Below are 26,154 nucleotides of genomic sequence, written 5' to 3'. Positions count from 1 at the left end.
GCAGCTGAGAGAAAGCTGGAGTCTGTCTGTGCACTCTGGTACAATGTTGGGTTCTTCAGAGTCCCTTTGGGAGTTTATATTAAGTCCTCTGGTCGCTGGTGTAAATGTTGAAGCAGTCACTTCTAATTCCAGCTGTTTGCTGGCAGTGTGTCCTGCTTCAGCCTCACTGACTGGGCTTTTCTGTCTGACAGGGGTCACTGACAGTTCATACCTTGTGGCAAACTTCACTCAGTGTCGCCTCAAAACCACATCCTCTTTGACTGGTCATTCAGGACTCTCCCACTCACAGAAAGAGCACATTGTGAACCAATGGTATGAGAATAATGTGAAAAGAGCCTTTATATCATCCCTATTTTCAATTCCTGGAATGTGTGCTGTATATGCTTAAAATCTTCTTGAATTGCAGCTCCTCTAAAAACCCACAGTTGAGTCTAAAATTATTCAAGCCTTATTTAAGAATTACAGTGGGGTTTTTTTTATTTTACCAACAGGTTTCTCCTGGGTGGAATGGCATGAACAAGTGAGAAAACAGTGGATTAGAGACATAAATAATGACTTCCGATTATTTCTGTTTGTTTGGGGGAAAAAAAGTAGAACTAAAACCACTTGTCCAATATTAAATAGTTCAATTATTCAATAATACTGCAATAGCATTGGCTTGTTCCAACTTTATTAATGGAATCATCTGGTGCTTCTCTGTGTTTGATGCCATTATAAACACAACATCTGCGAGTTTTGATGAATGGGTTGGCAAAAAAACGAGGTATCAAAAGATGTCATTTTGAACTCTTGGACAGTTTTCAGTGCTGTCAGACATTTTACAGGAGATGCACAGTAGTATCAGCATCATAATCGACCAATAAAGGCTTTAAGATGACAGATTTGCATCCACAATAGACACTGACAGGCAGATAACACATATAAGACATGTACAATTTTGCTAGAAAATGTCAAATAATGCTATAACGCTGACATGCTATATTTGTAAGCTAAAGTAGTTCTCCTTGCTTTCAGTCTTTTTAGGCATAATGTTAAATCTACTGCAAGATAAACCCAATGTTCTCTGCAGTTAGAGAAAAACTTATGTTGACATACTGGATCAGCAAAAACCCATATCTTGCATCCCTATTTACCGTTTAAAAAACTAATTTGATAATAAAAATCAATTTCCAAATATATACTCACAGCAATCATTATTTGCTGCCTTAGTGTTAAGAACTGAGCTTTTTTAACAATACATGCTGCTGTGAAAATGCTTTAAACACTTGAGATAAAAATCCTATGCTTTATTCTTAAGATAAATCAAAAAACACTAAAATCAATTTGCCTGAAAAGTTGGATGTTTTGCTCCAAATCTCGAGTCTACAAAGAAATGGATAGAAGGACTGATCTGCTGATTCCACTCTTATTTGTCTTTTCTGTTTCTATGCAGACTCTTACATATACTACAAAGTGCATATCAGGGATTAAATGGTGAGGAATGGCAAGATGGAAACTTAGCAGCATCTGAAGTTGGGCTGTACAATATGCAGAACAATATTTGGATTATTTTTGCCACATGCTGTGATGTGGGACACAATTTTTAATGGTGATTTTTGAATTTCTTCTCTAATGGAACAAGAACAATAATGTCATTTTACTGCATTCTGTATCCAAACAAGCATGTTCCTTTACATCTGGATTAGAATCTCTACAGAGTTGCACCACTTATTATGGTATGTAGCAGGACTAAGCGATTTCCTTATGTGAAGTTGCGCTGTGTAAACGTTTCATACAGCATTATAACGATGACTATCACACAAGGAGGACAGCATTAATTAGTAAAACCATTCAAATCCTGGAGCAGACAGGCTGCAAAATAGGGACAGACATATTATAGATTTGGCTGATAATCAGATCTGATATTCAGCATTTTTCCAATTATCTGCGACATTATTTTTATGAATTCACTTAATTTCCAGGAAAGTAAGCTCATGTAAAACTGCGCTATTTTAACATTCAACACTGAAAGATTAATGTCAAAAAGTTCTCTTTTCATTACACAAATACAAAACATAAACACATTCCAGCAAAGTTTTGTGTAGGGGTTTATGCAATTTTAAATTCACATTTTTACAGCAAATTGACAACAATTCCAATTATATGTCATTAATCTCCTTGATTAGTAATTATTGGTATAATGATCATAATAATTGGACCTTATCTACTGCATTACATATATTCTAAACTTTATGATTTGCCAATTATACTGATTAAAATTGTGGTTTTGATTTGAAGATGTACAAATATGAGTGCATGTGACTGAAGCCCATCCTCTAGACCTGGTGTCACTCCTTGTTTTCTATGTAGACTCCTACGCAGGATGCACATCAGGGTTTAAATCTGTGGTAAATTCATAAATATAACAGAAAGACAAGGTGGAAACTGAGCAAGGTCTGAAGGTGGGCTGAACAATATGGCAGAATTTTTGCCACAAATTGCCATATGGATTAGTTTGAGTTGTTTTTGTTTTGTTTTTTTTTACTTTTTTCTCTCTTAAACATAAATTATAATGTGGTTTCTACTTGAGACTGCACAAATCAAGCATTCTCTCTTAGGTTCCCCCCACGTCATCAGACTGCTGAACTCTTGATGATAATAATGACAATATGATGCTCATTCCTCTTCAGTTACATTCTTTCTTATTATATACAAACTATTATTTCTGCACTACTGTTAACGCCACAGGTCACTTTTACTATTCTGCACGACTTGCACCTTATTCCATTTTTTTGCTGGCGTATATTTGGACATATTTTTAATACATACTTTTATATTCAACGTTTTTTTATATCCTAAGTCTGTGCTGAGCAAACTGCAACAAAATTTTGTTCTGTGAAAGAAAAGTACAATGTAAGATGGCAAACGTCCCACTTGTGGATCTGTAACTGCACAAGCTAATCAAATCCAAGAAAGAGCCTATTATACAGAAGATGCCAAAGCCAGCCTGCAGGATGACTTTGCAAAATGAATACTAGTGTGAAAATATTTAAAGACATTGAACATTGTGCAATATGATGTCAATCAGCAGCTGGTTTGGTGGAACCCTGCTGTTGATGCACTGCCACAACTTTTATTCATTTTTTATGTGCAAATTTCATACATTTACAGGGCAGGAGGACAACTTAACCTTCTTCATTAATAGTTCCCATGTTAGTTTGTATGATGTGGTGGCCAAGATAACGACACAGATGTGGAAATGAATGTAATATTTAAATAATTTCCAGATCCTGACACCTTCTTTAGATCAGAAAGTGAAATACTGTACTGTTCAGCTCCAGATGTAGATGACTAAATGTTTTGTGTCTCTGTAGAGACACTGTGATCTGTTAGTTGCAGCGTGTAAATGATAAATTGAGGCATTACACTGTTGAAATTGAACGCTTTTTTCCTGAGAAATTTTGTGCTGTTGTTTGTTATTGTTTTGTAAAAAGGCAGTCAATTAAATGTGAACATTTTCTGGTAGTACTGCACTAAAACAAAGGTTACATTTAGAGTTGTGGTTATTTATTGGTTACTGTGCTGTGATTTTACTGGTCCGGCCCACTTCTGATCAATTTAAGCTGAATGTGGACCCTGAACTAAAATGAGTTTGACACTCCTGATGTAATAGATGAGCTCAAATACAAGAAATGTTAAAACCATAAACTTAAAAAGGAAAAATATATGCAACTGTCCAGATACACGTTCTTAATTTCAAATGAGATAAAACTGCTTTAATGGATATAAATACTGAAGGACAATAAAGTCTGTCTAAGGTTTGGAGAGTATGATGTGTGGATCGGAGCATCTCTACAGCACCACAACGCTTTATTTAGGTAAACATTGCAGCTTTTTTGATTTTACTATAGGCACTATACTCCCACTGTTTGTTCAGCACTATTACAAGAGACTTTTCCAGTTCCTGCTAGAAGCTCTGAAACATTTATGTGTATCAGTGCATCTAAAACAGCCTGTTGTGTTGGTCAGATTAACACTTGACTCCTTATTGTTTGGTGTCAAATATCGCACCTTTCAACAGTAACTGCTCGGCAGATATGATAATCCACCGCTGAATGAAAGAATGAATGAATGCATGAGGAGAAACAAGAAGTACTGGTTGCATACCACAAATCTCAGCCAGCAGCAGCAGCAGCAGCAGCAGAAGTCTATCTGTCAACTGACTGACAGCCCGCTGCAGCTGAGGCTGTCAAACACACTTTCACCTCAATCCTGCAGCAGATCGCCAGTTAATAACACAACAATAAGCTGTATTTACCCTGGAAACAGTGAGGTCTGTCATGAGCTGTTCAAAGGCCCGCGTCTCCTCTGCTTGCTTCTGGTTGTGCAGCGCGATCTTCTCGCTGAACTTCCTGGGGTTGGAGCCACCTGTGCCCGGGGAGCCGGACATTGTGCGGGCCGCAGTTTTACAACTTCAGCTACTCGGGAAAAAGTGGAAAGACGGCGCCGGGAGTCTACTTCTGTCTCAGTGGACGTTGCAGCAAACCCATGAGAGTTTTAAAAACCACATCGCACATTCCTGGTTAACCAAAGTTAATTGACAGTCCGGTCGGCTACCCGCTGCAGTGACACAACTGTTGTTGCAAGCCGAGCTCCGAGCTAGCGCGGCTAAGCTAACATTAAAGCCGCCGTTTATAAAAGTTATTAGGAATAGAAAGCAGACTAAATGAAGGGTTTACGATGTGTATGTTTCTGCGAGCTAACTTTGATAACTTTAAAGTTGGAGAGTGGCGTTTATGAGAAGCTAACAGTGGAAAATAACTTCATATTTCGAACGAACCACTTGTTTGAATCTAACGTTGACATAACGTTAGCTGTCATTGCTAACATAACGCTGGAGGTGAACGGGGAGCTGCTAGCCGAGTTAGCTAAGCCGCTGTCAGAGCCATAACAACAAGTTTGACACTTTACCCGCCCCGTTACATTAATCAGTTAACATCTATCTGACATGAATTAAAGATTATTTGTGTACAAATATTTAAAGTTGCTTTTTGGATAAAGTTGCTAGCCTCGTTAGCTAAATCTCGCTACCAGCGCGGCTCACCAGCCAAGAGGTTCGCTCGGTAAAAATTTCAACAAGTGTCCGCCGCTGTCGCCCGGACTTCTCTGAATTCCCACTTCAGTTAAAAAATCCGAGTAGTCGCACCAAATATTCACGAGTGATGCTGGAGGAGCAGAATACACGGTGAAGTTGGTGTCACGGCGCTGCGGAGTCCTGCGTTAATCCACGGAGATCTGAAACAAACTCCAGCCGACGGCTCCGGGAAGATAAACAAACCGCGGCGACGGGGGAAAAAAGCCCGTTTGTTCCGTCGCTGTTGGAGCAGAAACGTTCAGAAGAACTGGTGGGGGTGTTCCCGATTGACTCTCGGTCGGTTGACAGACTCCGGACAGACGCTCCGGTCGGCAGGCTCGTTATCCTCCTCACTGCGAGAAAAACATTACCTCGCTAAACCGGAGCGATACCTGCAGCGGCCACAGGGCGGCGACAAACGCAACACATAGCGCTAGATTACAATAACAACTTTATTCATCCTGCTTCCTTTCTACTTGTGCGAGGTATTGCAAAGCAAACAAACAAAAACATCAACAAAATTACCGTGCGTGAGCTGTTGCTCCCCTATTTTAAAGATTACCTACAAGACACTACAATTGAATATGGTCACATTTTAACTATTAGGCATTGCAATTAAATTATTCATACCCATCATCTATCTATCTATCTATCTATCTATCTATCTATCTATCTATCTATCTATCTATCTATCTATCTATCTATCTATCTGTCTGTCTGTCTGTCTGTCTGTCTGTCTGTCTGTCTGTCTATCTATCTGTCTGTCTGTCTGTCTGTCTGTCCAGAGGAAAACACAAATTCCCAAATATAATGGAAAATAAAGCAGTAAAGCTCTCAGGTTTTGCTTTGAAACATTTATCTTCCTACAGATCAATGAAACAAAGAAGATTCTGGTCCTCATTTAAGTCTTTTGTTTGGCTAATAACCTTTTTAAATGTGCATGTGACTCCCTGTCGTGTCAATAATTAACATTAATTCATCCTTAAATCCTTCATTTTGATGTTAAAACTGATCCCCTCCAATCAGAATATTTCGCACATACTACTGTCCAAAAGTTTGAGGTCACCCAGACAATTTCATGTTTTCCATGAAAACTCACATTTTCATTCATGTGCTAACATAACTGCACAAGGGTTTTCTAATCATCAATGAGCCTTTCAACACCATTAGCTAACACAGTGTAGCATTAGAACACAGGAGTGATGGTTGCTGGAAATGTTCCTCTGTACCCCTATGGAGATATTCCATTAAAAATCAGACGTTTCCAGCTAGAATAGTCATTTAGCACATTAACAATATTTAGACTTTATTCCTGATTAATTTAATGTTATCGTCATTGAAATAAAACTGCTTTTCTCTCAAAAATAAGGACATTTCTAAACTTTTGAACAGAAGTGTATTTAAAATCTCAGTGGAATATCTTTGGACAAAAGACATTTGAGGACGTCGTCTTGGGCTTTGAGGAACCCTGATCAACAAACTAATCGATTGAGGAAATAACTGACAGGTTAATCAATTTGAAGATGTCAAACCAGCATGTTAATTGATATTATAGAAGAATCATCAGTTGTAAATCAAATTAAAGACAGACTGGTTTTCATTTAAGTCACAGCAGAAAATGATGATTTTACCAGAGGGTCTATTTAATAAAGGAGATAATGAGTCTGGCATTTATAAATACAGAATAATGTTAATATCAAAAGCTGATAGATATTAGCTCTCATCCTACTAATCTCAGGTCAAATACTGTTGAATTCTTGAAAACATTTTAGTCACCACTTAATCTCGACACCTTCTCATGCCTTCAGCTGATTTTCATCTGGTGTTTATAGATATTTTTTGACCTTTAAAGGAAAATGTCTTGTTGTTTCTGCATTTTACACACAAATTATTCACATCCGCTAATAGATATCACTATGAAACTTCCCGTTATGTCCAATATGGCAACAATTTCTGAAATGTTACTTAAACTCTGCAAATGGGATATTACGGTTAATCCCAAAATTATAAAATTCAAATCAAATATTAATTTTAAGTACATTTTTAATTGAAAAATTGTTTTGGATTTTTGTATGTCTGGAAATGATTAAAAAAAACTAGATGTTATTGACACATTTTTTAAATTTGCATCTCATTTTTGTTATATTGTCTTGGTTGTTTTTCTTTGTCTGACTTTTGTCATTTTGATCATGAAGTAAAATATTCTATCATTCAGCTCCAGATAGCTGTGACTAAATGTTGTGTTCCTTTGTAGACAACCTGTGATCTGTAAGTTGTAATGTATAAATGATAAACTGAGGCATAATATGGCTGAAATATGACTTATACCTCATAAGAAATTTTAGATTGTTTATGTTTTGTAAAAATAAAATTTCTTAAATGTGAACATTTTCAGAATGCACTTTTTTGCACTAAGGAAAAATCTTGAGTTGTTGTTATTTATAGGTTATTATGCTCTGATTTTACTGGTTCAGTCCACTTAAGATCAAATTGGTCTGAATTTGAGTCTGGAAGCTCCTACAGCCTCCACAAGCGCAAAATTACAAAATAAAAAAAACCTCACTGCGTTGGTAGAGCTTTATTTTAAAACAGGCAAATTACATTTGAATGACTGAACGCAAGCAAAGAATATAAAGAGCAGAGTCTCCTCAAATGTGATCAGCTGAGCTCTACAGGAGACAGAAACCTGACATCTAAAATCAATCAATTTATGTGGAATCTCAGTTTTAGGCTTCTTGAAATCCCTCAGATGCTGTGGAGTAGAGCGACACCTACTGGAGTTACTGTAATACTGCACATCCTCAGGCTCTCAGGTGGTTTTAGAAACATCAGCGACAGCAAAACGCAAAACTGACAACATAGAAAATATAAATAAGGGCAACCTCCATTAAAAAAGTCTCTGTATTTATGTAGCTTACACTTTTAAATCCCGTGTTTTACAGATTAACAGTCATTCGCTCAACCAATTTTGTAACGTCACCATAAATCTGTGTTTCAGTTGCACAGGATGAGGAGAGACATTAAAAAGATCATTTTCAGGAAACAAACTGAGCGCATCGTCTCTGTCAGGATCCAGTTCAAGATAAAACGACTACCGGGCCAGATTAGCTCTAGCACAAGCTGGATTTGAGTCTTCTAATGTCAAACTGTCATGCAGCAAATTCAATTCTTAATAAACACCGTGTTTTGAGTTGAGCAGCTCAATATGAGCGCAGCATTTTGATTTGCATCTGGCACGTCTGCCGCCACTTCGCTTCACGGATCATAAAATCTCAATATGTGTATGTTTGTGTGAAATCAAGAGAGAGGCAGGAGGAAGTTGGTCATATTCAAAATCATACATTTTCAAAATAAAATACATCATGGAGAAGCTGGAGTGCATGAAGTTTGTCTTTTTCTCTTTTTTTCCCCCAAAATTCTTTCAAAATTTCTTTCCAAATTGTCTCAAGAAGCAACAGAAAAATGCCTCGGACCAGATAAAGTCCAAGAAGCAGCCTGGACTCACTACACGTTGTGTTAATTACTGCGGCCCTGTGAAAATTACTTTCATACTGACAGAGGAGATGATTATCAGTCAGGGGAGCTGACAAACTAACAGCTAAGAAAGACATAAAACTCAATCTCTTTACATAAAACATACATTTTTTTGTATTTATTCAAAGCCCATGCACAAGAAATTCATAATATTTAAAGCAAAAAAAAAAAAAAATACAAATCTTAAACCTCTTTGGAACTCACACAACGGAGTGTTCCAGTAAGAATAAAGCACATATAGTGATCCATGGAATAAAAAATAATGCACAGAAACTTGCATAGGCATGTCGGAGGAAGTGCAGGAAAGAGAGGATGGTTCGGGGCTTTATAAGCAACCCTCAAAGTGGGTTTTGTGGTTTAAATTCAGTGTCTGTAGCCCTTCTCTTTTCTGTCTTTCTCTATTTCCCGTAGAATTTCTTGTTGAGCAGGAAAATGAGCAGGTTGACGTTGATGGTGGCCCGGTCGAACAGCTTCATCACCGCCACGCCTTCATACTGCAGCTGGAGGAGATCCTGAAGAAGAGACGGAAAGGTCAGCGAAAGACTGCAGCTTCGCTTTAACCGTCCGAATGAATTTAAGGAAACAATACCTGATATTCTAGCTGTAATGTCTCCAAGTGCACGCCCATAAACTTGGCTTTCACCTCAAACACTCCGACGGTCTCTGATGGAGAAATCTCAAAAATAGCATTTTTGAACCTGCGATAAAGAAAAGAGTCGAGTTAAGACACTGTTTTTTTAGACAGCAAATTCAAAACAACAACCATATATAATATAAAATAATAGAGAAACCTGACAAACATAAATATTAATGATCCTACAGTCTATTTTATTGTGTATATTTAACTAAGCAATTTAAATATTACAGTTCAGCCTCTACAAAATCACACATAATACAAGTTTATCTGACAAATTTAAATATTAATTTTAGTTATTTAAACATTAATGTGACACATCATCTAGAATCAATTGAAACTGTTTTTTCATTATATAATAAGGAATTTTCTTGAAAGAAGTGGCTGTAAAAGTGGAAAAAGTTGCTCAAGAATGACAACTGTTGCAGCCGTTATAGTTTATGTGTGTGACTTGATGGACAGGCAAGATGGTCTATGTGTGTGTTTTTTTATTTTTTTATTTATTAGGCTGTGTTATAAAATACTGACTTAAAGTTGAATTTTTTTAAATCTATACTGTTAAACTGTTAAATAATGTTGAAAAAAGGTGGGACAATCACTCTTCTTTGAGCAGAAGGACGACTGCTCGAGTTCAAGTTTAGTTTTTCTTGTCGTATTTGTTGAAAGTCAGAATATCTTTGTTAGTTTTAATTTAACGAATCTTAATGGAATAAAGTGAGTTGAAGGCTCTGCACAAGTATTTTGAAAAGTTGGTCAAAAACCTTCATGAGAATGCTGACAAAATAAGTTTAGAGTCAAAAGAAGTCACTGTGGCCAGAGTTCAAACCAACATTAGACACGACACGTTTTGAATTTTATCATTATTGGTTTGATTAAGTTTTGTCCCAGCAGCCAGATTAAATACATTTAGAAATAAAGATTAGTAATTGATAAGTATGCTGATTTGTGGAGGATACGGACTTTTAAGCAACATTTTTGTGGATTGTTTTGCCTTAGAATGGGCCGCTGAGGGTCAACTACACACATTTAGATGTTTTTTCTGAGCATCTGACAAACATAAATGTCTATTATGCTACAGTAAGTTGGCAAAACTACCGTAATTTCTGGACTTTTGAGCGCACCTGAATATAAGCCGCACTCACTTGATTTAAAAAGAAAAAAAGTTTTGTACATATGTAGACCGCACCTGACTGTAAGCTGCAGGTGTTCACGTTGTAACATGAGATATTTACACAGAAAGATTTTTTTTAACTTTCAATTTAAATAAATGCTTTTTTTCCCCAGTACAGGGCTTGTAACGCGACAGAAAAATGCACTGTCAATTCACACTGCCGACTCCAACGTCTCACCATCGATTCATTGATGCCAGTCTTTCTCCATTTCCTTCTTTGACAGGCTGATCGATTGTCTTTAACTTAAAAGCTGAACCAGATGCATTTCTTCATGGGTTTTCCATGATGAGGATGTGTGCATGAAGCGCAAAATGACTGATCTAAAGAATTTAATGTGAGTGCGTTTGATTTAATTTGAAAAGTTTCATTGGTCCACTGTGACCTGTTTGGTCATTTCATTCTGATGTGACGAGGCTAAACGTACTGACGGCATGAAGGACATTACATACTTTAGCCGCATCGTTGCACAAGCCGCAGGATTCAAAGTGTGAGAAATAAGTTGCAGCTTATAGTCCGAAAGTTCGGTATATAATCTTCTCAGAGCCTATGGTTTTTGTGCTGGCTAAGCCTCTTTGGGGAGCCTCAAAGCTCCCTTTGTGCAAGAAAAACCTTGTATTTGATGTATGGAAGATGAACATTTTTAACACTGGGTGTGCATTGAAAAAGCAGATTATGATGTGTTCAGCTGCTGGACTCACTGGTTGGGCTGCAGATCCTCTATCGAGATCAGGACGCCCTTTTCGTGGAGCCGAGACGCCGTGTATTTCTGTGAAACCTGTTTACTCTTCTTGGTCTTGTTGTCGCCTGGTTTCTTTGACACCCTTTAAGACACAGAAGACAGACAAGTGTACAATACGACGTAAACCAGAGCATTAAATCAGCAGTCTGCAGGATTTACTAGCAGCTCTATGAGCAGAAATGGAACATCAGCATTCAGAATTCTGGTTTTTATTAGCGTATAAGCACATGTAACCGGGAACTGTTGTGTGTTTGTTAGCTTAGAATGAACCTTTCATGCAGGGAGCAGATCCTCTTCCACATAATTTGCCATGTTGCACCAACATCTAGTCCAAAAACCAAACCACACACTGGCTCTAGTGGGGAGGCTTTGTGCTTTTTGGAGCTTCTCCAACATCATAACATTGAAGGAGGGGGATTTAGTTGATTGCAATCTGCACAGTCATGGCGAGACGCTGCCAAATCCTACACACTAGACTAGAGGTGTCAAACAAACAGCAGCCCGCCAGAGGGTCCAGTCAAAGTGAGCAATTTACAGACGACATTAACGGCTATTTTAAATGTGTCTACTGCAATGTCACAAACTCTGTATTTTTATTTATAAATTGTAATTACTTACAAGGCACGAGGATCATTTAAACTGTGTCAGGTCAGGTGGTCTGGATTACTACACTGAGTGACGACAGAGGCGCGACGATTCTGACAGAAACAACCGGCGCACAATAAACAGTTACACACGTAGACAAAATTGTTGGTACCCCTCAGTTAAAGAAGGAAAAACCCACAATTCTCACTGAAATCACTTGAAACTCACAAAAGTAACAATAAATAAAAATTTATTGAAAATTAAATAATCAACATCAGCCATTACTTTTGAATTGTTGATTAACATAATTATTTAAAAAAACAAACTAATGAAACAGGGCTGGACAAAAATGATGGTACCCATAACTTAATATTTTGTTGCACAACCTTTTGAGGCAATCACTGCAATTAAACGATTTCTGTATTTGTCAATGAGCGTTCTGCAGCTGTCAACAGGTATTTTGGCCCACTCCTCATGAGCAAACAGCTCCAGTTGTCTCAGGTTTGATGGGTGTCTTCTCCAAATGGCATGTTTCAGCTCCTTCCACATATGTTCAATGGGATTCAGATCTGGGCTCATAGAAGGCCACTTTAGAATAGTCCAACGCTTTTCTCTCAGCCATTCTTGGGTGTTTTTGGCTGTGTGTTTTGGATCGTTGTCCTGTTGGAAGACCCATGACCTGCGACTGAGACCAAGCTTTCTGACACTAGGCAGCACATTTCTCTCCAGAATGCCTTGATAGTCTTCAGATTTCATCGTACCTTGCACACTTTCAAGACACCCTGTGCCAGATGCAGCAAAGCAGCCCCAAAACATTACTGAGCCTCCTCCATGTTTCACCGTAGGGACAGTGTTCTTTTCTTCGTATGCTTGGTTTTTGAGTCTATGAACATAGAGTTGATGTGCCTTACCAAAAAGCTCCAGTTTGGTCTCATCTGTCCAAAGGACATTCTCCCAGAAGCTTTGTGGCTTGTCAACATGCATTTTTGCAAATTCCAGTCTGGCTTTTTTATGAGTTTTTTTCAGCAGTGGTGTCCTCCTTGGTCGTCTCCCATGAAGTCCACTTTGGCTCAAACAACGACGAATGGTGCGATCTGACACTGATGTACCTTGGCCTTGGAGTTCACCTTTAATTTCTTTGGAGGTTGCTCTGGGCTCTTTGGATACAATTCCAATGATCCGTCTCTTCAATTTGTCATCAATTTTCCTCTTGCGGCCACGTCCAGGGAGGTTGGCTACTGTCCCGTGGGTCTTGAACTTCTGAATAATATGAGCCACTGTTGTCACAGGAACTTCAAGCTGTTTAGAGATGATCTTATAGCCTTTACCTTTAAGATGTTTGTCTATCATTTTTTTTCGGATGTCCTGGGACAATTCTCTCATTCGCTTTCTGTTGTCCATGTTCAGTGTGGTACACACCTTTTCACCAAACAGCAGGGTGACTACTTGTCTCCCTTTAAATAGGCAGACTGACTGATTATGAGTTTGGAAACACCTGTGATGTCAATTAAATGACACACCTGAGTTAATCATGTCACTCTGGTCAAATAGTTTTCAATCTTTTATAGAGGTACCATCATTTTTGTCCAGGCCTGTTTCATTAGTTTGTTTTTTTAAATAATTATGTTAATCAACAATTCAAAAGTAATGGCTGTTTTTGATTATTTAATTTTCAATAAATTTTTATTTATTGTTACTTTTGTGAGTTTCAAGTGATTTCAGTGAGAATTGTGGGTTTTTCCTTCTTTAACTGAGGGGTACCAACAATTTTGTCCACGTGTGTATCTTTCGACTCGGCTTTGGCCACAGCCCTTAAAGATTTGAAGCTAAAATTCAACTTGAAAGATAAACAAAGGACGGCACTGAAGTGTTTCATTGAGAAGAAAGACGTATTTGGACTTATGCCGACGGGATATGGCAAATCCTTAATATACCAGTTGGCTCCGCTGGTTGGGAAGCTAATGGGACTTAGCCACAATCCGCCGGCGCTCTAGGAACTCCGTCAGCCTATTCGTTGCGCTGATTGGTTGTATACCTACCCAATTGCTGCAGAGTGATTTGAAAGACAACCTTTAAGCCCGCCTCCCTCCCTGTCGAGCGGTCCTAGACCCTTGTGTCTTAAGAGCTGGGTCTAGCGCAGCTAGGCTAATACTGATGTGGAAATGAATGTAAATTTAAAGGAATTTCTAGATCCTGACTAGTTGTTTTGATCATAAAGTGAAGTACTGTATCATTCAGTTCCAGATACCGGTGACTGAATGTTTCGTGCCTTTGTAGAGACACTGATGTGTAAGTTGTAATGTGTAAACAATGAACTCAAGCTTAATATTGTTGAAGTTGCACAGATTTTTCATTCAGAAATTTCAGGTTGTTTAAAATGTTTTGCAATAGACAGTAAACTAAATGTGAAATCTTTCAGAATGCACTTTTCTGCACTAAAACAAAGGGAAACATTTGGAGTTGTGGTTATTTATAGGTTATTATGCTGTGATTTTACTGGTCTGGCCCACCTGAGGTCAAATTGGGCTGCATGTGTCCCCTGAACTAAAATGAGTTTGACAGCCCTGCACTAGATCGGTTAATGCTTCTTCAGAGCTGCTATTTTGTTCTAAGATGGATCATTCTGCCTTTTTGTGGTTAGAAACTGTAAATATAGCATGAAGGAGATTTATTCTTATCAACATGTTTGGAAAATAAGCGTCAGAGGACAGAAGGCAGATTTTCCTGCTTCCAGACAGATTGTCGCCTCGTTACGCTTCGCCTCCATCCTCTGCCTGACATCGTCTCTGCTCTCACTGATTTCCAAGGGGAAGTGGATTGGATTTCCCTGAACTAATCAGTGGGGCGGCACATTCCCCTGAACCCAATGTCATTTTAACTGGACGCCCTGACAGTGAAATCAATTGTGAGCGCTCAAGTTATCATTTATTTAAATGTTAATCATCTGTTAATAACCAGCTGGTGAAATGTTTTCACAGAAACGAGATGCTACAGGTTGAACGCTGATCTCAGTCATGGGACATGCATATGTGGGTAACCAGGGTCAAAATATAGATTTCCGAGGAATGAGGTTCGAGCCTAAAGATGCTGCTTTATGAACTTATGGACTGTAAACTAGAACTCCAGGTTCATTTTGAGAAATGCTTTTTATCTCTAGGTAGCTGTGTTGTTTATTGAATGAAGGACTTGGAGTTTATGATGTGGTCAAGAGGAAATCTGCAAGAGATTTTTACAGCAAACCAAAAGAAAAGAGTTTTGTGTTGATGCTATGAATAAGCTGTCATTCTTGTTTTTCTTCTCATTCAAAGACAAAGATTAAATTTACATCTCGTCATACTGGTTTTACTGGTTTTATGAGTGAAGCGAAATAAAAACAAACTCTAACGTCAGGCAATATTAAAATAGGTCATATCAAATTCTTTTTCTTATGTTATTAATACTCTTCCTTGGTTCTCTTGCACATCTTGACAATACTCGACAATTGAGTTGTGAGCGGTGCTGGTTTGCTAATCATCAGTCCTTCCTCATTGCGCCTCGGACTGATTTTTCAAAACAATAAACTGCTGTTTCGTTTCATGATGCCAGAAGAATAAGTGAACTCAGTGGACAGATTCAAAAGTCAAGAATTACAAACTAGTTCAATTAGCAGATTCAAATGTTTGGCATTTATGTAAATGAACAGTACATGCACATACATGTTCAGTTCCTCAGTCGTTCTTGTGCTGGATCACTAATTGATGTAAATATATTATCATCAATTATAAGAACATGTGCATCTGGTCTGCTGAGTCTGTTACTATCCTAGTATAAAATAACGGATTCAAATTTTTTAATTTGCTGCAAATACAAGCTTTTAATGTTAAATTAGAAGCATACACTGTCGTTTTTCCCAACAAATACTTCGTCCACTTTATGTAAAACTCTCTTCTAGTGTCTGACTAACAAACACTTCATGAAAAAAGGAGAAGAAACTCCAGTCTGGTGATTCAGATCCTGATTCCTCAGAATGTTTTTCAGTTAAAGCAGGCAGCAGCTGTCTTCAATAGCAATAAGCAAAACAATAACCTCTGATTAGGAGACCTCTATACTTCTCATCTTCAAAGGTACACAAATGGGCAAAAAGAATAAATGAATGAAGTCGATGACCTTGAACTACAAATAAGAGTAATGAATGAGATATTTTCAGAGAAGGAGTCACTCACTTGCCCTTGCTGGCCAAGTTGTCCATGCAGGTCTTGATGTACTGATTGTAAGAATCGATCTGCACGTTGTAAAATTTGGTCTTTGAGTTGAGGGCGGTGTTGGTCTGCTGCAGCTTCACCAGCTCGGCTTTCCTGCGCTGTCGATACCGTCTCTGATTTCTGATGTCCTGTAACCATCACACAGACGCCACATTGAAATATAACCCAGAGGAAGCTGTTTCTTTAACTGGCTGGAATAATTTGCTCCGTGTTTGACCTTGGAGATGTCGTTGATGAGGTCCTGGTAGCGGTTCTCGGGGTGAACCTTCCCCAGCTCCGCCAGCCTCTGCAGGTTACTCTTGATCTTGTCCTTCTTGCCCTGCAGGGTCAAACTGTCGTCCACCACCGGTTTGACCTGCTTCATCTTCTCTGGAGTCTTAGCGTCTCTGATGGCTCTCCTCTGCATGGCCCGCTGGTACTCAGCTTCCTGGAAACACCACAGATTCAGGCTTCAGATCAACAGCATTTGTGAAGAAATAGATTGGATTAAATCAAAAACATCTTTAAAATCCATACAATTAAACGCTACAGTTTTGTTTGTGAACGCTGTAGCACAAGACAGACAAAATATTTTTTTCCATTTTCACATTTTAGAGGAAAGTTTCGTCAAAATTGCTTGACTTCTGTGTATAAATACTGTTTTTTGTAATTCAATTTGTTGTTCGCACCCTGTCAATTCCAAAAAACATTGATTTATCCATGAATCAATGTGGGATTCTTAGAAATAAAACCAAAGTGCCTCAGATTTCTTTCACAATGTCAACCAACACCAAGAATCTCCATTAATAATGAGGTGGACACTTACTATTTTCTGTCCTTGAAGAGCACCTCATTGTGTATTTTTGTTCAAACAACACTATTTTCTTAACGCAGTACGACACTCCCTATTGTCTTAGTCCATTTACTGCAAATATGCTGCATGAGGAACACAAATAGAGCAGCAACACTGTCGAGTATCATTTTTAAATGAATCACAACCTCAGGAGCTCTTATTAGAAATAAAAAGTTGCTAAAGAGGTGCAATTTGGTTCTCACTTGATCACATGCTAATTTAAATTAGCCTTTATCTTTACACATGTTTGAAATGTAAACTCCTGCTCTGTGTCATTATGTCTTGCGGTGGTTTTCCACTCATGTAAAACATGCAGTGTAGACACAGTTTGATGCTGGCCAGCTTCTGTTGAGGTTCTGCTTTGTTTACAGTAATTATTACTTCAAACTATTAATGTTCAGTGAATAAACACAGTCGGTTTTAGGAATGACAGCATCTGCAGAGAGTCGTCCTTCATGTCCGACCTGCTCTGGACTCGCTGTTGAATCCAGGATCTCAGTCAGAGTCTCTCCAGGCTGGAACCGGATCACGTCCACAATGAGCCTCTTGGTGCTGACAAGAAAGAGAAATATGTAAGATATTTCTGGAACAAAAAGGGCTGCAGTCTCCAAGTCAGCTGGTCGATTTGTTGGTCGACATGCTCTCAGTCAACCAGATTCTCATTGGTTGGACAGTTTCTGTTGTTATCTTCTTGAGGAGAATAGTGCTTTATCAGCAGCCTTCCAGGAGTAATTCATTATTTTGGGCAGCAAAACAAGCAGACTAGCTGTGAAGACATCCATGTTTTTACAAATTTGAACTCACCAAACCTGCTGAGTCTAACTTATTCATCATTTATTGAACATTCACTCGAAGTCCACACGAAACTGACACAATTTCATAGAAATCGTTGGTGTGTCTGCCTTTTGTTCAGACAAATGATCAAAAATCGAGAGTAAACTTTGCAAACAGCAGTTTGTCTATCAAGGTGTGATAACCAACATGACAGGTCATCTAAAAACAGCAGCTAACTTCTCTGTATTTTATTTCTCAGCAGTTCTCGTGCTGAAATCCTCAGTTGATCAAGTTCTATTTTGAGTAATCACATGAATATGTGCAGCGGGTCTGCCGTTGTTACCATTTTAGGATAAACTACAGATCTAATGTGCTGCAAATACTACTTTTTTATGTTGATTTAGAATTAATTTAAGCACTCAGACTCCTCAGGGCACTGCGGACCAGATATTTATTTTCCCTGAATCTACACAACTGGTTTCTGATGACTTCTGCTGCCTGTTTTTATCCTTTGGTTGACTACAGCCCGAGAAACAACTACATTTCTCCAATATGTCAGCCACAAGTCCGACTAGTCTGAACTTACTTGAGCAGGAGGGTCTTGGCATCCATCTCCACGTTGGCCTCACCAGGCACGTCGAATTTATTGGTGAGTGTGAGTGAAACCTCAGTCTTCCCCATCAGCTCTTTGTTGGGGTCGTCGGCAGGAAGAGGATTCTCACCTGAGTGTGAAAGAGAGCAGCCAGATGAAATAATAACAATATTAAGCTTTATTTCTATGGTACCGTTTAAAACTGGAGTTACAAGGTGCTTGATAAAACATTAAAATACACAAGGCATTAGTAAACAATGAAATGATAGCTAAAATAACTTAAATAAATGCAGTCCTTTTGGACATGTTGTGTGTTTATGAGCCTATACACACGTGGACAAAATTGTTGGTACCCCTCAGTTAAAGAAGGAAAAACCCACAATTCTCACTGAAATCACTTGAAACTCACAAAAGTAACAATAAATAAAAATTTATTGAAAATTAAATAATCAAAATCAGCCATCACTTTTGAATTGTTGATTAACATAATTATTTAAAAAACAAACTAATGAAATAGGGCTGGACAAAAATGATGGTACCCATAACTTAATATTTTGTTGCACAACCTTTTGAGGCAATCACTGCAATTAAACGATTTCTGTATTTGTCAATGAGCGTTCTGCAGCTGTCAACAGGTATTTTGGCCCACTCCTCATGAGCAAACAGCTCCAGTTGTCTCAGGTTTGATGGGTGTCTTCTCCAAATGGCATGTTTCAGCTCCTTCCACATATGTTCAATGGGATTCAGATCTGGGCTCATAGAAGGCCACTTTAGAATAGTCCAACGCTTTTCTCTCAGCCATTCTTGGGTGTTTTTGGCTGTGTGTTTTGGATCGTTGTCCTGTTGGAAGACCCATGACCTGCGACTGAGACCAAGCTTTCTGACACTAGGCAGCACATTTCTCTCCAGAATGCCTTGATAGTCTTCAGATTTCATCGTACCTTGCACACTTTCAAGACACCCTGTGCCAGATGCAGCAAAGCAGCCCCAAAACATTACTGAGCCTCCTCCATGTTTCACCGTAGGGACAGTGTTCTTTTCTTCGTATGCTTGGTTTTTGAGTCTATGAACATAGAGTTGATGTGCCTTACCAAAAAGCTCCAGTTTGGTCTCATCTGTCCAAAGGACATTCTCCCAGAAGCTTTGTGGCTTGTCAACATGCATTTTTGCAAATTCCAGTCTGGCTTTTTTATGAGTTTTTTTCAGCAGTGGTGTCCTCCTTGGTCGTCTCCCATGAAGTCCACTTTGGCTCAAACGACGACGAATGGTGCGATCTGACACTGATGTACCTTGGCCTTGGAGTTCACCTTTAATTTCTTTGGAGGTTGCTCTGGGCTCTTTGGATACAATTCCAACGATCCGTCTCTTCAATTTGTCATCAATTTTCCTCTTGCGGCCACGTCCAGGGAGGTTGGCTACTGTCCCGTGGGTCTTGAACTTCTGAATAATATGAGCCACTGTTGTCACAGGAACTTCAAGCTGTTTAGAGATGGTCTTATAGCCTTTACCTTTAAGATGTTTGTCTATAATTTTTTTTCGGATGTCCTGGGACAATTCTCTCCTTCGCTTTCTGTTGTCCATGTTCAGTGTGGTACACACCTTTTCACCAAACAGCAGGGTGACTACTTGTCTCCCTTTAAATAGGCAGACTGACTGATTATGAGTTTGGAAACACCTGTGATGTCAATTAAATGACACACCTGAGTTAATCATGTCACTCTGGTCAAATAGTTTTCAATCTTTTATAGAGGTACCATCATTTTTGTCCAGGCCTGTTTCATTAGTTTGTTTTTTTAAATAATTATGTTAATCAACAATTCAAAAGTAATGGCTGTTTTTGATTATTTAATTTCAATAAATTTTTATTTATTGTTACTTTTGTGAGTTTCAAGTGATTTCAGTGAGAATTGTGGGTTTTTCCTTCTTTAACTGAGGGGTACCAACAATTTTGTCCACGTGTGTATCAGCAGGTCCAGAACTATTTACAAACTTTGGATTTTTGGTACCACTTGCTGCACGGGATGAAGCAGTAAGAAATATAAGCACAGCCAGGAACAGCTCCATGTAAAAGACTCTGTCAACATAAATATAAACACACATCATTTTTAAAAAGTCACCAGGGGATGACTTATTCAATTAACTTTATTAACCATGCCTGACGTGTACGTCAGCGGGGTTACTGCATTCGCTTCGGTATCTGGCTGGCTGGGTAAGTATGTTTGTATGTGTGTATGTCCGTTCATTCATGGGCGTGGTTCTGCCATCTACTGAGGGCTCGTCTAGTAGTTCCTGTGGAGAAATTTGCTTTGGACATACAGCTGCCTCTGTAGCAAATCACAAATCCAACTGACACAGAATGTACATCACACCAAAGGCACCATGATTGCCATTATACAACCCTCACAGCCTCAACCAAAATGTTTCTTAAGGCAGGATGAGTTTTTGAAATGACTGAACGGAGGGAATGATTTCATACTCTACATGAGGACATTTGTTCCGTTGTCGCCCAAGTTGGGGATAAAGATTGAATAACATTCTGCCTTTTAAAGACCACATACTTTCCTGGATCAGTGCAAAAAGGTCAACTGAATCCTAGAGGTACAAATGAAACATTTCTGTGAGTTAATAATCTTCATTATTTTACACACAAGTGCAAACAGGCCTTTAAATCAGTACATAAACCCTCTGAACCTAAAGCATATTTGGAGTGTTTTTTGCTTCTGTTCTATGTTTTCTCCCTGTAAGCTCATTTTTCACAGCAATATAAAGTCCTGCATCTCTATGGAAACTGGAAACAGCACAACCATGACTAGAAGTGAAGAGAACTACAAAAATGTCTTCTGTGCAATATGACACAGTTATAATCCCAAAAAGAGAGAAGAAAGAAAGTTGAACTTCGTTGATTATTTATTGTACAAAAACTGGAAAATAAATAAATAAATGAAAACAAAGAAACAAAAAGCTCATTTTGAATGAGACATGCAGAATACAGTTGAAACTTTCTGTTTTTACAGTTTCTGGCTTTAATAAATGCTCTTTTTAATTTGTTTTTAAAGAAAAGACATTTTTCAACCTTGCTGGAGTAAAATGAGTCATATTCTAATTCTATTTTTTGATTCTGTGACCAAGTTTTACTCTTGTAAACCTAATATTGTTGTTGCTATTAGTTTGACTGCGGCTACACTGATAACAAATCCTGCATTTCACTCACCAATGAGGGACTCCACGGTGGGAACCTCTCCCAGGTCCTCCAGCAGCTCATGGATGGGGTCATTGTGCTCTGGAGCGATGGCATCCTGGTGGTCCAGCAGCAGCTAACGGGACAGAAAGTCACTGTCATTTATTTATGTCAAACATGCTACAGGATCACACAGGAAAAAGAGAAACACACAAAAACACAGCCAAACCAAATGCAAAACCTACAATAATGTCTGAAAACGAGTAGGATGAATTTTAACTTACTAGCTCCTACATATCTGTACATCTCATGTCTTACTTTTTTCTGTTTGCATCATACTTGTATTCCTCTTTAGAAAGGCCAAAAATACATTCACTGTATCATGTTATTAGATTCTTCAAGCATTTTTTGTTACATTGCTTTATAGTTGTACTTGTTTTGAGATCATTATCCATTTTTCAAACTGGAGGGGAAAAAAACACTAAAAAACATCTGATAGTGCACAATTTACTAACTGACAGGAATGCATATTTAGCACTGAAACTCACTGTATGAGTGTTGATAATCTCTCTGATGGAGAACAACCATGCAATGCTGCATTTATTTTATTGATCAAGAATGTGTTCTTTCAATCCATCTCTTATTTGTTTGCGCCGCTGTCTAATCTGTACTTCGTGCAAATACTGCCTGCCGCTCAGCTGAACAATCTCTGGATTTTTGTCACACAACTGTTGGTTTAAGCTAAATTAGTCACGAAGAGGACTGAGGAGGGTTTTTTCCCCACAGATTTTGCATTATAATGGTTTGTTTTGTTGAATTTTAAATGTGACGTGCTAAATAAAGTAATTGTGAAGAAATATCACGATTTAACTGGTTCATTTTCATAATGGAACCACACATCTCCCATGATTTCAGTAAGGACAAGATGAAAATCCATGGATTTTTTTGTTTTTACAGTTTCTATCTCTGGTAAATGATGTAACTTTGGCACTATTTAAAAAAGAAAACATGATGGGATGTTTTTAGGACTCAGAGATTTAACACAGGGTCTGTAAAACTTTCACATTGCCAAATAGCCTGGACCAAACATCAGTTCAGAAGGGCTTTCTCCTGTCAGAACAGGGAAAATACTGGTAAACTGGCCCAAAACTCCCGTAGCAATCTTTTTTGTTCAATTGTTTTATAGTTGTATTCGTTTGGGATTCAAAGTGAAGGAAACAAAAACATCTTACAGTGCACAATTTACCAACTGACAGGAATGCATATTTAGCAGCTAAACTCACTGTATGAGTGTTGATAATCTCTCCGATGGAGATGTAGATGACAGGTTTGGTGACTGTGACCAAGTCGGAGTATTGATCCACGTTGAACTTATCTTCAAGTGAGGGAACGTCACACGCTGACAGGAAAAAGCGCCTGCGAGGGGAAGCGGACAGATAAAGTCAAATGAGCCTTAAACCTCAAAGTTTTACGCTCGTGCTTCATATTTATTAATGTATCCGACCTGAACTTCTGGTAGGAGGCGCTGAGATATTCATTGATGGGGTTGAGGTGGGCGTTGTCTCCCAGGAACATCTTATTGGAGGCGGCGTGCTGCAGCATCTTGGCGACAGAGCCCAGGTTTCGTCGCTGCTCGGTGGTCAGTTGACCGCCGGCCGACACCTCGATGATGTCGAAGGCATCGGGCGCCACGATGGCCGGGTTCATGTAGCGGTAATACAAAAGGTTCCCCACAATCTGAAGAGTCAAAATCAAATATTTGTCACTGACTTAAACTGATTGGAAAACGTGGCATCACTTCAGTCATTTATGAGCCTCTATCTGTGTAAAAACATAAGAAACATGTAGAGCAATAGCATCAAAAATCTCTAGTGACTGCGTTAAAAGGATCTCAAGCAAGGATAATTTCCATTTTTAAGGACTGTAATTGCTGTAAAAATAGCTTAAATTACACCTTCTTTTCAGCTTTTTCTTCTTAGGACCATTCAGATTAATCATGAGTGAGATGAGGAGTTAAGTGCAACCACAAAATGAGGAAAAGCTTTTAAAAGTGTCAGAAAACAGCTCAAGCAGCAACAGGAGAGCCAGGAGAAGTGGCGAGGCTCACCTTGATGTCAGCAGACAGAGAGAAGGAGGACGACCGTGATTCGGAAAGAGAGGCTGCAGCTGGTTGGCAAAGTGGAAAGAGAAGAGCAGCAGCAGAAAGAAAAAAAAAACAGGACAGAAATGTGTAACCAGCAGGAAAAGCAGAACCAGAGAGGAAGAAGAAGCTGTGATGTGATGTGTGATGTTAATGCAGGTTTCTTATCTCTGTGGAGAAACAGTGTGGTGTGTGCCCTGGATTTCCAAAGATTCATTGCAAATTGTCTGCAAAGAAATCTTTCGGGCTGGGCTCAGACTACAGGAGTTTAAAAATCCTAACAGATTTTGAAATTGGGTTGCATCACACACACACACACACACACACACACACACACACACACACACACACACACACACACACACACACACACACACACACACACACACACACACACACACACACACACACACACACACACACACACACACACACACACACACACACGTCAGAAATATTCTTCTCTCTTATGTCAGAGATTCTCACACTACAAGATCTGGAAATGGGGAAGCAGATGGAAACAAAATGGAGTCTGTGGTGCAACAACTTGCTGCCCCAAACAGCTTTGATAATAAGTAGTTTGGTAGGTGTGATATTCTGACTTCCAAGATGCTTTTGTCCGTTTATTTGCTTCTGTCACATTTTCCCTCACTGTGGGCTCATTTTCACTGCAATACTAAATCCTGCACAGCCATTCATAGAGGTAGGAAGCACTCAAAAAATGTTCAGCGCAGTATCTCAATAGTATAGTATCATAAATCATAAAAAAATGAATAATACACATGAGAAAAGTGGAGGTTCTACATATTTCCCTCCTATTCTGCACCTCAATTTGCTTCACAAAGATGTTTCACTATGCTGAATGTATCTTCTGTATACCATTTTTGATCCATGCTGCATTTGTTTTATTGATAAAGTATGTGTTATTTCAATCCGTCTCTTATTTGTTTCCACCGATGTCTAATCTGTACTTTGGGTAAATACTGCCTGCCGCTCAGCTGAACAGTCTCCTGAGTTTTTGTCACACAAAACTGACAAAAATCAACAAGTGTTGATTAAAACTAAATCAGTCACGGTTTTCAAGTTGTGCTGAGGAGCTTTTTTTTCCACAAATTTTACATTACAATGGCTTGTTTTGTAGAATTTTTAAATTAAACATGTCAAACAAAGTAATTTTGAAGAAATGTCATGATTTAATTGGTTCATTTTCATAATCGAACCCACACATCTCCCATGATTTCACCAAGCACAAGATAAAAATACAAGCATGTTTTTCTTTTTTTATCATTTCTGGCTCTGGTAAATGGTGCAACTTTGCCATTTAAAAAAAAAAGAAAACATGCTGGGAGGTTTTGGGGCTCAGGGGTTTAACACTGGATCTATAAAACTCTCACATTACGAAAAAAATTGGAGCAAACATCAGTTCAGTCCAGCTTTCTCCACTGATTTTCAGGACAGGTAAAATGCTGTTAAACTGACCCAAAACTCCTGTAGTCTGAGTCCAATGTTACATTTTTCACCACTGGACTTGTAGTTTAGGTCCACATGTGTTTGGCCTCACCCACATATTTTCAAATCAAGCTGACATTATCGGCACATCTGTGTTTAAATGGTATTCGTTGTGATTTACGTGAACCGACACATGAAGGACAGAGGAGAAACGTCAAGCCACAGATTAAAGATTCCAACCTTCAGCAGCTCATCCTCAGTAGAGTCAGGGAACTTCTCATGAAGTGTGTCCTTCAGCACCTTGGAGATGAACCTCATCCCGTATCTGAAGGACAAATAACACAAAGACAGGCAAGGTTAGGCTGGAAGGAAACACTTCAGTTTGTACAAAAAATGTGATCCACGCAGAAAGCGGCGTAGGGCATGAGGAACATACGGAATTTTATCCACGGAGACGATTATAGCAGACAGGAATTTGTCAGTGATGGTCTTCATGTTCTTGATAGAGGCTTCCAATCTCGTCCTCACCTCCTCGTGAGCCATCGCCTGCTCTGGAGTCACGTCATACGGCAGCTTACTGTTGACAGAGGAAGACACCATCAGCGTTGGTCATAAAATACACCGTTTTCAGCTCTTTAACTGGAGCTGCACTGTAATGACTGCAAAAACTTTCATGCTGACAAGAAAAATGTTCTGTAATTTGGAGGCATTTTCTCAAATCAGACAAAAGAACTGATCTTGGAGGCATCTTCTGGGTCATGGTCACCTCGGCAGCCCATGCTGTTAAATCTTATTTCGTGAATTATGTCCTTTATCATAAATTCAGTCACTTTAAATAAGACATTTAATTTTTTTCCTAATAACTGGCGATATGCAATAAGCATGAAACTAGTTTTCTTGCCTATTGTTCTAATTGCCTTTTTACATGCTTGTTGCTAGTTCTGAACTGTTTTAGGCTTTTTAATACTCTTCTTTTTGTAATCATAAAATACCAGTACGATATTGCACCTCATTCTTCTACCAGCACAATTTTCATGTTATTTTGCACATTATGTACCTAATTTTTCTTAAATATAATGTGTGAGCTACAAGATACCTTCAATTTTGCAAAGCTGATGAAAAAAAATAAGTATCTATCTATCCATCTATCCATCCATCCTTCCATCCATCG

General features: G+C 38.7%; 2 protein-coding genes across 5 annotated transcripts in view; both read right to left on the bottom strand.

Moving 5' to 3' along the window:
- Positions 1 to 5,507, bottom strand: part of crtc3 (CREB regulated transcription coactivator 3) — a 54,891-nt gene extending 49,384 nt beyond the window's left edge. For 2 of the 4 annotated variants that reach the window (XM_022215096.2, XM_022215097.2), the window contains exon 1: positions 4,298 to 5,507. In XM_022215096.2, the coding sequence (XP_022070788.1) occupies positions 4,298 to 4,429 (132 nt within the window). In that variant the 5' untranslated portion in view covers positions 4,430 to 5,507. The remainder of the gene's footprint in view (positions 1 to 4,297) is intronic. The other 2 variants (XM_022215098.2, XM_022215099.2) reach the window with 1 other exon arrangement.
- Positions 5,508 to 7,676: 2,169 nt separating this feature from the next.
- iqgap1 (IQ motif containing GTPase activating protein 1) overlaps positions 7,677 to 26,154 on the bottom strand; it is a 78,126-nt gene continuing 59,648 nt past the window's right edge. The window contains exons 26-37 of the mRNA XM_051960945.1: positions 25,420 to 25,560; positions 25,224 to 25,308; positions 22,899 to 23,131; positions 22,678 to 22,810; positions 21,428 to 21,530; positions 18,211 to 18,346; positions 17,315 to 17,402; positions 16,236 to 16,445; positions 15,980 to 16,146; positions 11,152 to 11,274; positions 9,237 to 9,345; positions 7,677 to 9,159 (exon numbers count right to left, since the gene is read on the bottom strand). Of these exons, the coding sequence (XP_051816905.1) occupies positions 9,046 to 9,159; positions 9,237 to 9,345; positions 11,152 to 11,274; positions 15,980 to 16,146; positions 16,236 to 16,445; positions 17,315 to 17,402; positions 18,211 to 18,346; positions 21,428 to 21,530; positions 22,678 to 22,810; positions 22,899 to 23,131; positions 25,224 to 25,308; positions 25,420 to 25,560 (1,642 nt within the window). The 3' untranslated portion in view covers positions 7,677 to 9,045. The remainder of the gene's footprint in view (positions 9,160 to 9,236; positions 9,346 to 11,151; positions 11,275 to 15,979; positions 16,147 to 16,235; positions 16,446 to 17,314; positions 17,403 to 18,210; positions 18,347 to 21,427; positions 21,531 to 22,677; positions 22,811 to 22,898; positions 23,132 to 25,223; positions 25,309 to 25,419; positions 25,561 to 26,154) is intronic.

The sequence above is a fragment of the Acanthochromis polyacanthus genome, chromosome 2, assembly GCF_021347895.1.
Source record: "Acanthochromis polyacanthus isolate Apoly-LR-REF ecotype Palm Island chromosome 2, KAUST_Apoly_ChrSc, whole genome shotgun sequence".
Classification (NCBI taxonomy): Eukaryota; Metazoa; Chordata; class Actinopteri; family Pomacentridae; genus Acanthochromis; species Acanthochromis polyacanthus.
Note: the sequence above shows the minus strand (reverse complement) of the source record. Positions and strands in the feature narration are given on the sequence as shown.